The sequence below is a fragment of the Halichoeres trimaculatus genome, unplaced genomic scaffold (assembly GCF_033239565.1).
Source record: "Halichoeres trimaculatus isolate MK-OKI-2021-1 unplaced genomic scaffold, fHalTri1.1 fHalTri1_scaffold_16, whole genome shotgun sequence".
Taxonomy (NCBI): Eukaryota; Metazoa; Chordata; class Actinopteri; order Labriformes; family Labridae; genus Halichoeres; species Halichoeres trimaculatus.
In genome coordinates this window covers 8,653,436-8,668,578 of record NW_027437194.1, presented here as the reverse complement: position 1 = coordinate 8,668,578, position 15,143 = coordinate 8,653,436, and the positions used below count along the sequence as shown (strand labels likewise).

Sequence of the window (15,143 nt, the reverse complement as noted above, 5' to 3'; positions counted from 1 at the left end):
GTGTTCCTTGTGAACTACTGACCTCTGCTGGCCATTTTCTGCAGGTGCAGCCCTCTCCACATGAGGATTTCAGATTAATAATCTGGCTCTAACAGTTGTTTAAAAATAAATCAAGACAAATTAGGACAGCAGATACAGAAGAAGATTTTTATTTAGTGTTAATACAATAAATATACAAAACTCAAACTACTCAACATGCAGCTGAAGGTGAAACCAGAGTGCATCTTAAAATCACAGCCAAATTTAGAGCAACGAGGCGAGCGTCTGTGAACTGAACAAAATATACAAACATCCCAAACTCCTCGTCTTCTCCCTGCGTGATATCACTTTGATCCTTCAGTTAGAACGGCTTCCATATCTTTAATTTACTCCCAGTGTTTTCTACCACAAACCACGTTGATTATGAAGCTTAAAGCCACGGTCCATCTACAGCACAGCACACAGCTCACATCGAGACGCAGTCCCACGTCTTCTTTTGATTAAAGGAGTGGAAAATAACAGCACGAGCCACTCCAGTCGGATTCTGTGCACGGAATAATCTCATGACGCTTTGCACATACATGTACTCATAAATACACATGCACTGGTCCGATCAGAGAGGAGGGAAAGGAAACGGGAGCAAAGTAAGGCAGGGACGTTTCAAAGATGGATCCAAAGGCCCAGAGTCAGACTTAAGACTTTTAAAGGCTGATTTCCTCTTTCTCACACTCACTCACTCACTCACTCACACACACACAGAAAAAGGCTTCACTGGCTTTAACATGAGACAACATTCAAAGGTGTGATCAGCAGATTAAGAGTCGATGCTTCTGACAGTGCTGCTGGATTCAGTGATCGTCAATCCACAATACGCAGGCAGAAATAACTCAAACACTGGCCGATAAATCCATTTAAAGCACACATTTTAAAAAACAGCAGAGCCAGTCAGTGTTTATTTCATACAATCTTAAATATCTCAGTTTGAATCATGCATGTGAAGAGAAGATCCTGAGTAAAATCTGAGGTAAGTCTCTCAGAGAGGAGCTGGAGACGAGTTAAACCGTCCTCTTCAGGTCAAACATGCAGATGTATTTACAGACGAGTGGATGTTAGAGTGATCGTTTGGAGGGACTTCTTTAAGAGAGGCTTCAGCTGGTGGATGTCGACGGTAAGAAGGAGAAGGCTGCTGTCTTTAGTGTTCAGATGTTTGCTCCAAGGAAAGGCGAGACTTAAAGTGCAATTTGGGATAATCATGGAAGGAAGCAGGTAAGTTGTTGAAGAGTTTGTTGATTCAAGAAGTTGGATGGAAAAATCTGCATCTTAATGTATGTCTGTCACAACAGTACAACAAAACACCACTATAAGCTTTTTAACTCATCAGTCACTTAGTTAAGTTGGATAATTTCATGCTTGCTAGCATTATTTTTGATGCAGCACAATAGATAAACTTCAGCTACTTACATCGATGAATGATACATTATTTGCCAATGTGCTGATGTCTGTCAACAGAGCAAATACCTGCTAATACTGGTGTAAGAGCGTCAGTTTGGTGCATCCTTTACTGGAACTCAATCGAAATTTAAGAGTCGAAGTTGGGTTTTAAGTGCCATCAGCTGTTTCCAATCATTAGGATTCCTCCACTGGGGGTTTATTTTTAACAAACTTTCATGGCAATAAAAGCAAAATCATGCTGCAACCTCCCGCCAAGAGACATGAAGCTGATTCGGGAAGTGCAAAAAAAAATATATATATACTGCAGTTCCCAAAATGTCCACTAGAGGCTGGCTGCAGAAGCACCAAAAATCACATAAGCACCCATTCAGGAATGACAGTTTTTACAGTAAGGTGGTGGAATTTTCCTTTAACTCTGTAATTTGGAAGATATTATGTTTAAGAATTTGCCCAATCAGAGGCGAAGCTCAAGTGACTGACAGGTGGGCACCCTGTAGCTTTTTGTGAGGATGCTAAAAATCTGCGTCTTGAATTTAGCATTTCTAAAACGATCACAGGCAACGTTAGGCTTTAAAAGTCTACATTAGAAACAGGTGGGTGATGTCACAGAGACTACATCCTTTTATTATACAGTCCATGGTGCTAAACATGTTGGGATATGGACTCAAGTGATTGACTGACTGAGAGATTTCAATCCCTTTTCCTTTCTCTAAGATTTGCTTATTTGCAGCATTTTCCAAAGTTGTTTTGAATAAATGAATCCTAAAAACTATCAACATCTACAGGAGGAAGGGTTTGACTCTTAGAGAAGATTTTAGGTTAAGAAAGTTTGATGAAAAGCAGAAGAAAGCAGAAGAAGGCAGAGAGCTGAATGCACAGCATTCATCTTCAACAACACAGTCACTCCACTAGAGGGCAGCAGTGTTTGGGTTTGTACTCATGGCATCAGCATGAAGAAATAAGAGGGTTGCAGCTTTCATTGTGAACAGCTAAAGAGTGCTTTACGCCTACTAGTTCATTATAAGTTAGTTCCTAATCTAAATCAGTCTGATTGGTTTATCTAAAGGCCCAGACACGCAGACCGCTGATGACGGGGAAAATGCCCGTTAATGTTTAGGAACATAGACTTGGTTCAGCCACACAAGAATCAATCAGCAGAGGGGATATTTAAAGAGGCACACAGACAAGGATTTAACTGGCCACACACACACACACAATCTCACACACACACATAAAAACTCACACACAGAAGGTAAGTGAAGCACGCTGGTTAAAGGAGCGCAGCGCGCACGACGAGGTGATCCAGAGTCTGTGATGAGTCTCAAAGACGTGAAGTCCTGTTTGATTGTTCTCACTGAATCCTTGTGAGAAGGTCGGGGTATCTCCACGTGTTCAAACAAGATATCGGTGATGATGATGATGATGATGATGAGGAAGGCTGAGGGTTAGACGGAGAGTGAGCAAGTCCTCTAAACCAATTAGATCTGTTCCTTGAAGGCTCCCTGTGCGGCACCCTGTGCAGCCCGGGCAGCTGCCGTCTGGACCGTCTTGTTGGCCATGACGCCTGTGGCAAACTCCTGCTGGGCTCGCTCAAAGCTGGCGCCTGTGGTTCTGTACATGGCGTGGACCTGAGGAGGAAGAGGAGGGGAGATTATTTAATCTTCTGAACTTTTCTCATTCATTTCTGAATTTACAACTCTTTTTTTTCTCTTCCAAAATTGTGATTTTATTCCCAGATCTCTCTCTCAGCATATTTTGTGTTTACCTTTTTGAACATGATGAGCGACATGACAGCCAGCGAGGTGAAGAGCGCCGCAACCAAGATCATGATGATGCCCACTGGGATGCTCTTATTCAGGGCGGTCAGAGCTGAGATCCATCCGCTAAGGACGAGAACGTCATTTTAAGAACAAGAAAATGTTTACTTTTTTTTAACTCTAAGAGTCGCAAATCATTCCCAACTGGAGAATTTTAAGACTCAACAGCTGAAAATGTACCTAAACAAATTCAGGAAACTAAATTAAGACTCCTTATCCAGTGTTTTGATTATTTAACCTTGATTTGTGAAAATAAAAGTGGATAAATTTGTGGATAGAAGGAATAGGGGAATAGGGGAATAACGTGGGAAACAGGCCGTAGGCTAGACTTGAACCCAGGCCACCTGCTTGAGGGCGAACATCATGAGGCGCAACCTAGACCACTAGGCCATCTGCGCCCCCTGAGCAAGGTATTTTAGTGAGAAACTTTTAGAAGGAGAAAGTAGACGTCAATACTTGCCCTTTGGTTTGCACTGAACCGAAGTGATGATTAAAAGATTTCATCCTCAGAGCTTTGAGACACATTTATTGCCAAAAAATCCTGAATGCTCTCTCACCTTGCGCCCCAACCGCTGATGCCGATGCACTGGATGACGTAGATCCCAAACTGACAGATGTAGACAAAGAAGAAGACGAAGAATCTGAATGAGCTGTCACTCCTACGGAAGGAGAGAAATGAAAACAGGTTATAAAAAAAAATCATTTGAGTGTATATATGTTTAAATCAGATCAGTGAGGAGGTTTGTTTTGTTTACCTGAATGCTCCGTAGAGCGGTCTGTACCAGCAGACAAATGAACAAGGCGTGAAGAGCAAGAACCAGAGGATGGACAAACCAAAGTCCGCACCTCGACTTGCGTCCACAAAAAACCAGGCCAGGCAGCCGATCAAGTTGGCGAGCAGCGTCCCGGTGTGGACTGAGGAGAAGATAAACACTAATAAGAATCTGATTCAGCTTTCATGGTGTTTTTAAGCCTGTGTGTCTGGTTTGAGTGGCCGTGTCAAGTGCCCTGCACCAACAAGGAAACACTGACGCTTAATATTTCAACACAGTGAGCACCGAAAGCAGAACACACACACATTTATTATTCATCTCCACTGTTTGTTCTTAGGGTCCTAACAGTGCCTGCTCGGTGAAAAGAGGGGAGAGGATTTTACACAAAAGTGTGAAATATGACATCAGGCTGCTGGCTGACAGAGCAGCTGGCTGGTGATTGACAGAGGGAGCTGCTGAGGTGAGGCTGAGTGCAAGAAAAGGGAGAAATTAACAGTGTTTCTTGTGCTAAATAAATTAAATACATTTGCAAAAGCTGCAAAAAACACCATATAAGCTAAAGAAGAGGGATCTAAAACTAAAAATCAAATAGGAAGTCTAATCTGATGTTCTTTTAGGGAATATAAAAACTTAATCAGAGGGGAAAATGTGCCTTAAATGTGTCGGTTACGTTTTTCAGCAGTCTGCATCCAAACCAACCTTTAAGCAATCATCTGACCAAGACCATATGACTGCACCACGTGCTCCCGTCATGTGGCTGCCGAATGCCATAGAGAGCTGATCTCAGAGCAGAATATCATTTTAGACTCAGCAAGGAGTGAGCTGTAGAGGGGCAGAGGAATGTTTAGCATCTTTTTAATACAGAGGACTTGGGGTTAGTTAAATAATGATTTGGTTTCCACCGACCAGCCTTTCTCTTTATGCTCCAGTTGCGCCTTGTACCCTTTGTTTATTCCAATTTTTTATTTTATTTTTTTTAATGTAATTTTATTCTATCTTGTACCTTGGACCCTTTGTTTATTCCAATTTTTTTTAATGTAATTTTATTCTATTATAATTATTATTATTATTATTATTATTATTATTACTTTATTATATCATTTTTTTATTATTATTATTTTTTGCTTCCCTATATCTATTTTTTGTATATTTGTATATTTTATATCTTAACTTTTTCTATATTCTATCTTGCATTTTCATTATTTTCTTGTTAATTGTTGCACCAACACACCATGACAAATTCCTTGTATGTGCAAATGTACTTGGCAAAAAAAAATTGATTCTGATTCTGAAATAAACACAATATGGACTACTTTCACTCTGTGAGTCTTCCTGCTTCATATCAAATTCATGTGAACTGGTTGTGACCCTGAACTGACCCACATGAGTGAGAGAACAACAAAGAAGTCTCATGTAGCACTGTGTTAACACAACCGAACACTGTCACAAAAAAGCAGATGATGATGATGATGAGGAGGAGGAGACAAACTTTGAATGATGCTTTTGAGTGACTCCTGACAGTCCTGCTGGTGGTTTATTAGTTACTCACACATCCAGAGGTAATACATGATCTTAACGGTCTTCTGAAACTCTACAGGGATGTCCACAGTGATGTCGTGGTAGAAACATGGACCCACTGGGAGGTTTTCAGGGAGAGGGGGCCAGTTGTTTTTCCTGCCTGGAGATAAAAAGATACAGTAAGTGACTGATCAGATAGAGGAGAGGAAGAAAGTTAGACACTAACTGTATGCTCAGATATAAATGACTTCCTGCCTTTCACACCTCTTAATAAACCCACCAGATGGTTGGCGTGAGATGCAAAGGAGACGTTTGTCCCTAATGAGCTTGAAAATAGAAACCTAAGCCGTATGTTTTGAGCTCTGTAGGGAGGCTGAATTAAGAGGAAGAGCTTAGATATGTGGGGAAATAAAGTTATTCTTCCAGCTCGATGCTGAATTGATCAGCTGTGTTTGATCCTGACCTCCTGAAGCACTCAGCGACTGCATCTCCCTCTCCCGTCGGTCCAGCTCTGCCGCCTTCCTCTCCAGCTCCTCCTGTCTCCTCAGCAGCTCAGCAGCTCCTCTGGACTGATCCTACACATATCAAATACAAGTAACACAGATGTCAACACAGGAATGCAGGTAAGACTGTTTTGCTGATGATTCTCAGAGAAAAAGGAAATTCTCTCAACAGGTGCAGCAGCAGCCAGAGGGGAGACATCACAACAACACAGTCCCAGGAGGCTGCCACCATCACAAGTGATTTCCTCTGGCTGTCTGGGTTTCTCTGGACAGAAAGAGCCTCCCGCTGAGCGACTTTCAGTCCACATACTCAGCACGACAGCAGCTGCCATGTTCATGTGTTTTCTACTTTCTCCCTCAATCTCTGACAGACTAATTCATACAGAGCCAGTTAAAAGACAGTACCTGAGCCTGAGACTGTGAGTAGGCTGGAGGTTCCTCTGTAGGTTTCATGATGGCGGGCTGTGTGTTGATGGTGGGGGCTGTAGTTTTGGGGGCCATAGCTGCAGGCGTCTACGGAGAGGAAAAAATGCACGAGTTGGAGTCAAACCCTGATGTTAGTGCAGCTCAGAAACACAGGATACAGAGACAGAGATCCTGCAAAATGAGAATGAAGTTTGTTTTTTTCCTCTAAGGAGGTGCATCAAGTCTCTTGTTAACCTGCTTTGAAGAGTGGGAAGAAGAATCAGAAAACTTGGACACGTTAATACAATAAGGTATTTCTTCTTGCTTTTAATTCAGTTAAAGTGAGAGTCAGATAAGGATTTCATTCCAACCCAAATATGAAAATACCCAAACATGTACAAGTCTATACCAATAGAGAAAATAAAAAGTATTTAAATTAAATAATAATAAATTAAAAGAAGGAAACTAAGGAATTGGAAATAATCATACTGTGTGACCACTTTACAACTTAAATTCATTTTATCTATCGTGCACACTATTCTCACTGTTTATAACAATCTAACGCAATTATCATCTGTCTATTGGGGCCGGGATGACGTGCTTTTCTCCTGACTTGACTGTTTTACGATTCTTGGGGTGCTGATTCGATTTAAGCAGCGGTTCTTTGATGTTTCTGATTTTCAGTTGTTTTTTTTAACAGCAGATCATGTGAAAAAGTTAAATGATGATGATGATAATGAAAAAAAGCACAAAAGTGCAAAAATGCACTTCACATGTGAGTCAGTTTCAGGATTTATCCAGGGGATCTGACATCACGTTATGAGATAGTCGAAGAACAACATTTCACCCTCTGCTCAAAAAAAGCTGTGAGCTGTGACATTTTTCCCATACCACATCATAAACAAAGACTAAAATGAAAGATTTAAATTAAAAAAAAGAAGAAGAAAAAAATGCAACTTAAAAATCTTAAAAGCAAAAAATCCAGATACTTATGTGAACTGATTTTTCTCCCACCCCTACAGAACACACATCATGGGCTATAAGTAATATGCTTTTTAAATCCTAAAAATGAAAATCTTTCTGTTTAAGTTCAGCATGAGGGCCGGTCACCCAAAAAACACTGCAAAAACTGAAATCTTGTCAAGGGTTTTTTGTCTTGTTTTCAGTAGAAAATGTTTTTTTTAGACTTGAAATTCACCACATTCACCTGACCAGTCCAGGAAAATGTCTTATTTCAAGTTATTTAAAGATAAAAATGAAGTCTAAATGGCTTGGAATTAGTAAAAAAAAATTCTGACAATTACATTATTTTAGTTTCAAGCAAAATTTTGAGCAATTTTTTCTTTTTCTATTGGCAGATGTTTTTTTTTACTTGTTACAAGCAATTTAGACCTCATTTTTGTCTCTAAATAACTTAAAACAAGACATTCTTCTGGACTGATCAGTCAAATGTGGCTCATATTGAGTATAACAAGAACAATTTTACTTCAAATAAGACAGAAACACTTGATAAGATTTCATTTTTTTCCAGTAAACTGGGCTACTGCATTGATAAATAAAAACAGCAGCAGTAAATGTAAGATCTTATTTCTTAACAATTAAAAACTAGCAGTGCTCAGATTTTAAATACAAGGAGTATTGTTTGTTCACAGGACAGGTGGTGAGACTATGCCCTCTTTTTAAGTCATCAGCTGTATTGGCAATGGATAAAATAAAACAACTGATACAGAAAATTGGTTTAATGCTGAAAATCAACCCACAAAAATCAGCCAGGCCAATAATTGTCTTTCTTTCTAAACTTACATTTACAGATTACTCTGCATTTAAAAAGCTTAAGTGAGAATCTTCCCCAGAAGCAGCTGATTGTTTTTTTCTTTTAGTGATCTTGTATCTCTGAAAACTGGTCTTGAGACTTCTTCGAAAAGTTCTGACATAAATGTTAGAAAAAAATTGACGACTCTCGGAACAAAAATATAAAATGTGAATCACTAAATCTGTACTTTGATAAATTCTTATTTTCTCAACAGCTAATCTTATTGTAGTAAAAATATGTTCTTGCTGTAACCGACAAACTGAAAAATAATCCAGGACTTAATTGAGTTTTCAGAGTCTTCATATCTAGTTAATTTCTGCTACAAATACCAAAATAGATATAAAGCCTTTGGGAGTTATACTTCCTGGATGCGTGTGAATCCTCTGATGGTACGTAGGAGTTGTGAGCACAAAGAAATATACTTCATTGTGCTCAGGAACTTGTCATACACTCCATTTAACACAATATTTAAATGACAAAAGAGAATGATAAGCCTCTCACAGCTTTTACCACTAGATTTTAGAAAAACGTATTAAAAGTTAATTTATAGCTTGTAAGTGACTGGAGAAATGCTGCAACTATTTGTTTTTGCTACGATTTTAATATTAGAGGTCTAAAGGTACCTACTTGTTTGGCATCTGTGAAGGGATTGTACTCTTCCAACCCTGGAGGAGCTGCTTGTCTCACTTGTGTCACTGATGGATCCTGAAAAACAGATTTAAAAGTAAGAAAAAGCTCAACAAAAAAGGGAAATAACTCGAATACTGCGCTTTTTACTATGAGAGCACTACAGCTTGGATATGTTTGCCCTCCAGTAATAACCAAGATAAGGAGAGTAAAAACCCTCCATTACTCTGCCACATCAAGACTAAACAGCGCTCTGCATTCAAAAGGAAACAGGCCTATAATTAATACTGGCAAAGATGGGATGATTCCAATAATTTCCACGGGAAGACGTCTATTAATAGCCATATCTGTGAGCTTGAGGAGGCAGGGGGAGGGAAAGCTTCTGGCTGCCAGAGACAGAAATAAAAAAGGAGACTTTGTTTTTGAAGAGCGCTGCACTCGGCACAAAATCAAAGCACTTAAAGCTCCTTTTAGATATGCAGGACAAGCAAACTGTTCTCAAACACCTGAATGATGGTTTTTCCATCACTTTATGTCAACAGAGTGAATTTTAAAAAAAAGTCTAGCTGTCACAGAAAATCCTTCATTGTTCAGCTCCTGTGAAGAATGCAGCTGCCTATTTTAAGCACGACACCGGCTTCAACTATGTTGACATATGGCGTGTGTTCCTCCTGCAAACTTTAAGTGCCGCCTGCTAATATTTGCATGTTAAATTCCTCCTCCAGCAGACATCGGTGAAGCTACCGTTTTATGATTTTTATAATCTTACCATCAGCAGCTGTCAGTCACACTCCTCTTTCATTCAAATCTGCAGCCTGAGATTAAAATCCAATCCTGCCGTGCTCTCCTCATCCAGCCTCAGTGCAGCTCTCTCCTCGTCTCTTTGCAGACTCTTAAGTTTCAGAGCATCTCTTCCACCACCACACACTCACCAAGTCACACACACACACACACATGCGCGAGGGCTGCGACTTGTCACCAGACCGGGGTCATGAATATTTCAGGGTATGTTGTGTTTAAAGTTTTATGTCTCCCATTGCAGAGCCAAACAAACGCATACATATTCACCTGGTTTTCATTTTGGATTCTAGGGTTACAGAAGGAAAAAGCTGTGTGTGTTAACAGCCTGCACCACGAAGGAGGGAAAACTAATTTCCTGGTTAAAGACATTAAGATAAATGACCATCTGCTACATGGTTGCATAAGTCTGGACTGAGTGACACTTCAGCAAGACCTCCACATTTATTTATTGTGCAATATGGCAAAAAAAAAATCATGTATTATTTTTCTAGATTACATAAAGTAAGCCTTAAAAAGACAGAATTCAAACACAAAACTTGAGTCTGTATATGATGAACATAGGCTAATTTTCTCTGTGGCATATTTTCAAGGCTGTATAGCAGAGCAAAAATACTAGTACTTGGAAAAAATGAGCAAACAGCAGCATAAAATCTACCTTTATCTAAAAATAAAAAAGTGTATATCAAAAGAGGCTGCAGGCTGAGCTTCTGCTGGCATATTAAGAATTTTTCTATGTGCTCAGCAAGTTATTAAGGTATTATATTGTTAAAAACCTACCTAAAAGGTTATTATAACAAATGAAACACATTAAACCCTTAATATGAGTGTCTCTTAAACACCTTTGCCCATAGAACACCCTGAGAGAGGCTGCAAGCTGAGCTGCTGCTAACAATTGCGAAGCTTGTCTTTACATTTGTATTCCTCTTTGATTTAGGCTTCTACATTTGGAGAGATGAACTGTTTAGCTTAGCCTAATTAGCTCATATGAAACTGCTTCTAAAGCCTACTCTGCCCCTCTACTTAACTAACACACACTTCTCCTCTCTTCGGCAGTCCTACGTAGCTCCTCTCTTGCACTTGCAGCTGCATGACAGCTTGCACTCAACAGGTGGAAAATACAGCACCCCTCACTTGACAGATTTTGTGGTCAGACATAATGCTCCAAGAAAAAGAGAGGATATGGAGACAGGGGACCTTAGACATGATTTTGGTAGCAAAGGTATAGCCTAGCTGTCTAGGTAGCACCTTTTCCACATGTCACTCTCTGCTGTATCCACCACCCTGTCCTCCTCTCCAATTAAAGGAATAAGAAAACAAAAAGAACTTAAAAAACAGAGACGTTAATCAGCCAGTCACATTTCAATACAGCGCAGCAGAACAAAGCCGATTCACACTGAAAATCTATTAATTACTGATATCAAGGCTAACAAATGAGGTCCACGGGCTGCAAGCTGAGCTGCTACTAACATTAGTTTGACTTTAAGTGCTCAGCTTGCTAAATCTTTAACATGGGGTTTCATATTATCCCAAACACAAATAAATGTTGGAACTATAAATGAACTACTACTTCAAAAATCAATGTCCTTCATAAACTTATTGTATGTCCTTGCAGGGGGCTGCAAGCTGAGCTGCTGCTGACATCATAATTTGTTTCTACCTGCTCAGCGGGTCAGTCTTGCTCACAGGATGTCAAATTATAATATTTATGATTATAAATCGATGTCTGCCCAAAAATGGGGTCTGCAAGCTGAGCAGCTGCAAACATAGGCAATTTTGTGCTAGATTTTGGACCCTTGAGAATTATGAGAATTGATCCATACAATGCTAAAACTGATCAATAACAAACAAAATCAGTGTCTCTCAACCACCTGATGGTGGTGTACGTCAGGGCTGCAAGCTGAGCAGCAAACAACATCTGAATAACTCAAGCTATTCTGATATTATTTATTCATAATTTCCTTTTCTTAAGAATATTTCACTTTTGATAAAGACATGCACTTTCCTCAGCAGAGGTGTGTGTGCACAACTGATCAGCTGTTGAGGGATTTACTTCTGCAGTGGAAGAAGTCATTTGATTTATCCAAACATGTGCAAAGTTTCTCACAGTTATCCCTGAATATCCCAAAAATCTAGAGTAGGCACATGTCTTCCTCCACATGACTGAGCAACTTCTACAACCTGATGTGACATCGAGCTTCCTCATAGGTTTTTAATATCAGACATTTTTTCAATTAGCCTACATCTCCAGAAGTAGGCCAAAACAGAATGAGCAACGTGACGCACGACTGGGAGAACTGAAATTCAGAAGAAAAATGTGCCAGAGGGACTCACACACCACATGTCCCCATGACGGCACCATATGATTTCATAAAGTATTGAAGGATAGGGCTCAGAGAAAGGAACAAAGCTCCATTTCTCCTCCGGCCAAAACAGTGTGAGCCAACAAATGAAGGGGACAGCAGGAGGCACACTCCACATGTCAGTATGTTACTGTGGCTCCATGAATAACTCACTTTTTTATGCGTCTGCGTGGTCAAACTGTGCTGTCAGCTTCTTCAAATGCCACACAAACACAAACACAAAGTGAGAAAAGAAGTGGGATGACTTTCTCAGGATGATTTACAGCGTGATGGATGATACTTGAAAAGCTGAGAGGAAAAACTTTACAACAAAAGGATTATTATTCCCAGTACAGATTGTTCTCTCAGTTTGACAGCCAATAAACAAAATAGTACAATTACGACATAAAAAATACCATGATAATTGGGACGGCAACTGTTATGAGTCAATCATTCGACTGTTATCTAAATAGTTGTAAAACCCTGAATGTTGTCCGGCCTATCAGAGAGCCAGATAATCTTTTCAGCTCAGGTGAAAATGCTAATCAGCCACTGCTCTGGCGCCCATGCTCAGTACACCTGATATGAGGAGCCAGAGAAGAAAACCCCACAGCAGCCGTACTGTGATCTGATGAGCTGAGCTGCACATGATCGAACATGCTTTCATGATGACTGGACGGTTATCACAAGGTCGTGGTGGCATGAGCAAGAAACCGTAGAACTACAACCATACAGGATGTTCTGCTCTACTCTACTTCATGTGACTTCCGAATCATACAATATCAACCGATTGAGCAATATCAACATTTCATCACCCTATGTCATGAGTTAAAAATAGAAACAGTTTTCTCATCGCTTCTCAGTTCACTATCTAGGCTCAGTCTGATTAAGCTGTCATTGACCTCCACAGAAAAAAAGCCAAACAGCTAACTCCTTATGAATATTGAGCAATGACCTGAAATGAAGAACATATGACGTATCTAGTTTGTGGCACAGCAATTCAAAAAAGGGTGCAGCTGTTGCTTTGGTTAACAATTACAAGCCATAATGCTCTAACAGTCTCTGATTCAGATGTAAACAAGCACACATGATAGGAAGCATGTCCTAGCAAGGCGTGCTTGTCAGTGTTTTGATCTAGTAAATTAAGTTGCAGTGGGTTATAGGCTTTGCCTGGTTAAACTGGGATATAATTACTCAGCTGAAGTTAAACCAGCACAGGTATGTGGACCTGAAATGTGGTACTAGCTGTGAGATCCTTTATCTATAATGTGTTGGATTTTGGCAGCTTCCTGAGTGTTGTCTCATGCATAGTATACTCGCCAAGCAACAGTCTTAAGTTTCTGGTTATATTACTAAAATATAAGTTGCTTTGGAGAATCTCTGAGATAGACTCAAGTGTATTTATTGGACAGAAGACTCTTTTTAGTCCGCATAAGGACCCTGCAGGACCCAAGTTTCTGTGAAGTATCAAATGAGAAAACTGCTTGATAAAACATAAAACTAAGATTAAACATTAGAAACAAGCTCAGTTCTGATGACATTACATGACAGAAGGATGAACTACCTCATTTTCCTTCTCTTTGACCTCTGTGTTCATTGTTTTTCCCCAAAACACTAAGACAACCTTACGTTTCACCTTTCTTTAGCCAGACAGAAGGACACATTTTATTCCTGGCAGTGTTCAAATGAAAGCAGAGCTTAACTCGAGACCAAATTAATGTGTAGTGTCTTTAATTTGAATGTAATATCAAATATAGACACCTGGGTTTCCACTTTCCCCAATATTAACTTTGACTTTTTTGACACAAAAACACATTATTTTTCAATGATATCTTTCCGTGAGTTATTCAAGTGTTCCATCATGAGATCTTCTAATAATTCTACACCTCAGGTTGAATTTACTTCTTGATTGTTATATAGGTATTTGTTTTGAATGAGCAAACGATGGCGAGATGTATGATTTCACTTTCTTTGTTGTGTTTGAGAAAAAAAAAATCTTTGATATTATCTGTCTCCTACAAATGAATATTTATAGATTAGACATTGTTCCAGTGAAAAGGAAATGCTTGAAACTTAAAAGGACACCAAGGTGTAAAGTAAAACAAACACACATGTCCACTTCACAGGTCAACAAAGTCGAGAGGATCAGAAAGGTGGAGGATATAACTGCTAAATACACAAAGTGTACCATGTGATAAACAACAGAGTTTACTAATAACACCTTACATATAATGTAGACACCCTGTTGCTGTCTACATTAATGAATAACACCTTCTGTGCCTGAGAAAGGCTGTACAAAAACACTGAGCTGGCTAATACACCACAGCCTGGTTACCTTTAAATGTTATGTCACACCACTGAGGCACAGTGTACCGACACTAGATGATAGACAAATAAATGAACGTGTTCAGCAGCTATATCTAATACCATTAAACTCTAAATAGTTCAATAAAATGTCCTTTAAACCTAACTAGTAGTATCTGTACGTCTCCTGTAAACACTATATAGCAGAAGCTAAGCTAATGTGGCTAACGCAGCTAGCTGCGGTTACCTGAAACGGGTTGTGTAGCTCCGGGTCCGCGAACGGGTTGCTGTCGAAATCGGACATTCTCCTTAAAGGATGACTTTCCTCTTCGTGAAGCGTTTCTCTCAAAACCAACACTAGAAGTATTAAAGTTACAGTTTAAAGGAAAAGGGACTGCCTGTGAGGTAACCGCTGGAGATGTCACTGTGAGGTGAGATCAAGTGTTGACTGTCCAGAGATTCTATCGAGGCGAAAATTGGTCACCAGCAGCTGATCGAAGGCGTCACAACCGGATACACTGGAAGTAAAACAACGACGCACCCAAGACGTGAAAAGAAAGAGCTTTCTAACTTTATTTTAAATAGGTAACACAAAACACGCATTAAAACTATTTAGCATTCCTAAAAACTTAACGCAACTTGTATGTGTAAATACCTTAATGATCTGGTTTGCTGATTTCATACTCTTATATTTATATATATACATATTTCTGAAAATCTTTAATTTAGTTTCTTTCTTAACTTTTGGCATACATGATTGCGAAATAACTTCTTAATTGATACCATTAATTGTAACAGACGTAATTTAAAAA

General features: G+C 39.5%; 1 protein-coding gene across 2 annotated transcripts; it reads right to left on the bottom strand.

Annotated features, from left to right (window-relative positions):
• Positions 1–133: 133 nt before the first annotated feature.
• On the bottom strand, positions 134–14,841 carry LOC141805210 (secretory carrier-associated membrane protein 1-like). 2 transcript variants are annotated; one of them, XM_074690087.1, is made up of 9 exons: positions 14,579–14,841; positions 8,888–8,965; positions 6,448–6,555; positions 6,003–6,114; positions 5,571–5,699; positions 4,004–4,163; positions 3,806–3,907; positions 3,197–3,314; positions 134–3,059 (listed from the first exon to the last, which is right to left on the bottom strand). In XM_074690087.1, exons 1-9 carry the CDS (start codon positions 14,633–14,635, stop codon positions 2,910–2,912), a joined length of 1,014 nt encoding a protein of 337 aa, XP_074546188.1. In that variant the 5' UTR covers positions 14,636–14,841; the 3' UTR covers positions 134–2,909. The 2 variants fall into 2 exon arrangements, with proteins under 2 accessions (XP_074546188.1, XP_074546189.1); XM_074690088.1 differs by lacking the exon at positions 14,579–14,841 and adding an exon at positions 9,657–9,791.
• Between the last annotated feature and the right edge of the window lie 302 nt (positions 14,842–15,143).

What these genes read in the sequence shown, in the direction of transcription:
- LOC141805210 (XM_074690087.1), bottom strand. Translation starts at nt 14,635, where the DNA reads ATGTCCGATTTCGACAGCAACCCGTTCGCGGACCCGGAGCTACACAAC. An exon ending in ACTCACAGTCTCAGGCTCAG is followed by an intron (nt 6,115 to 6,447) that starts GTACTGTCTTTT and finishes TGATATGTGTAG; the next exon opens with GATCAGTCCAGAGGAGCTGC. An exon ending in CCGCTCTACGGAGCATTCAG is followed by an intron (nt 3,908 to 4,003) that starts GTAAACAAAACA and finishes CTCCTTCCGTAG; the next exon opens with GAGTGACAGCTCATTCAGAT.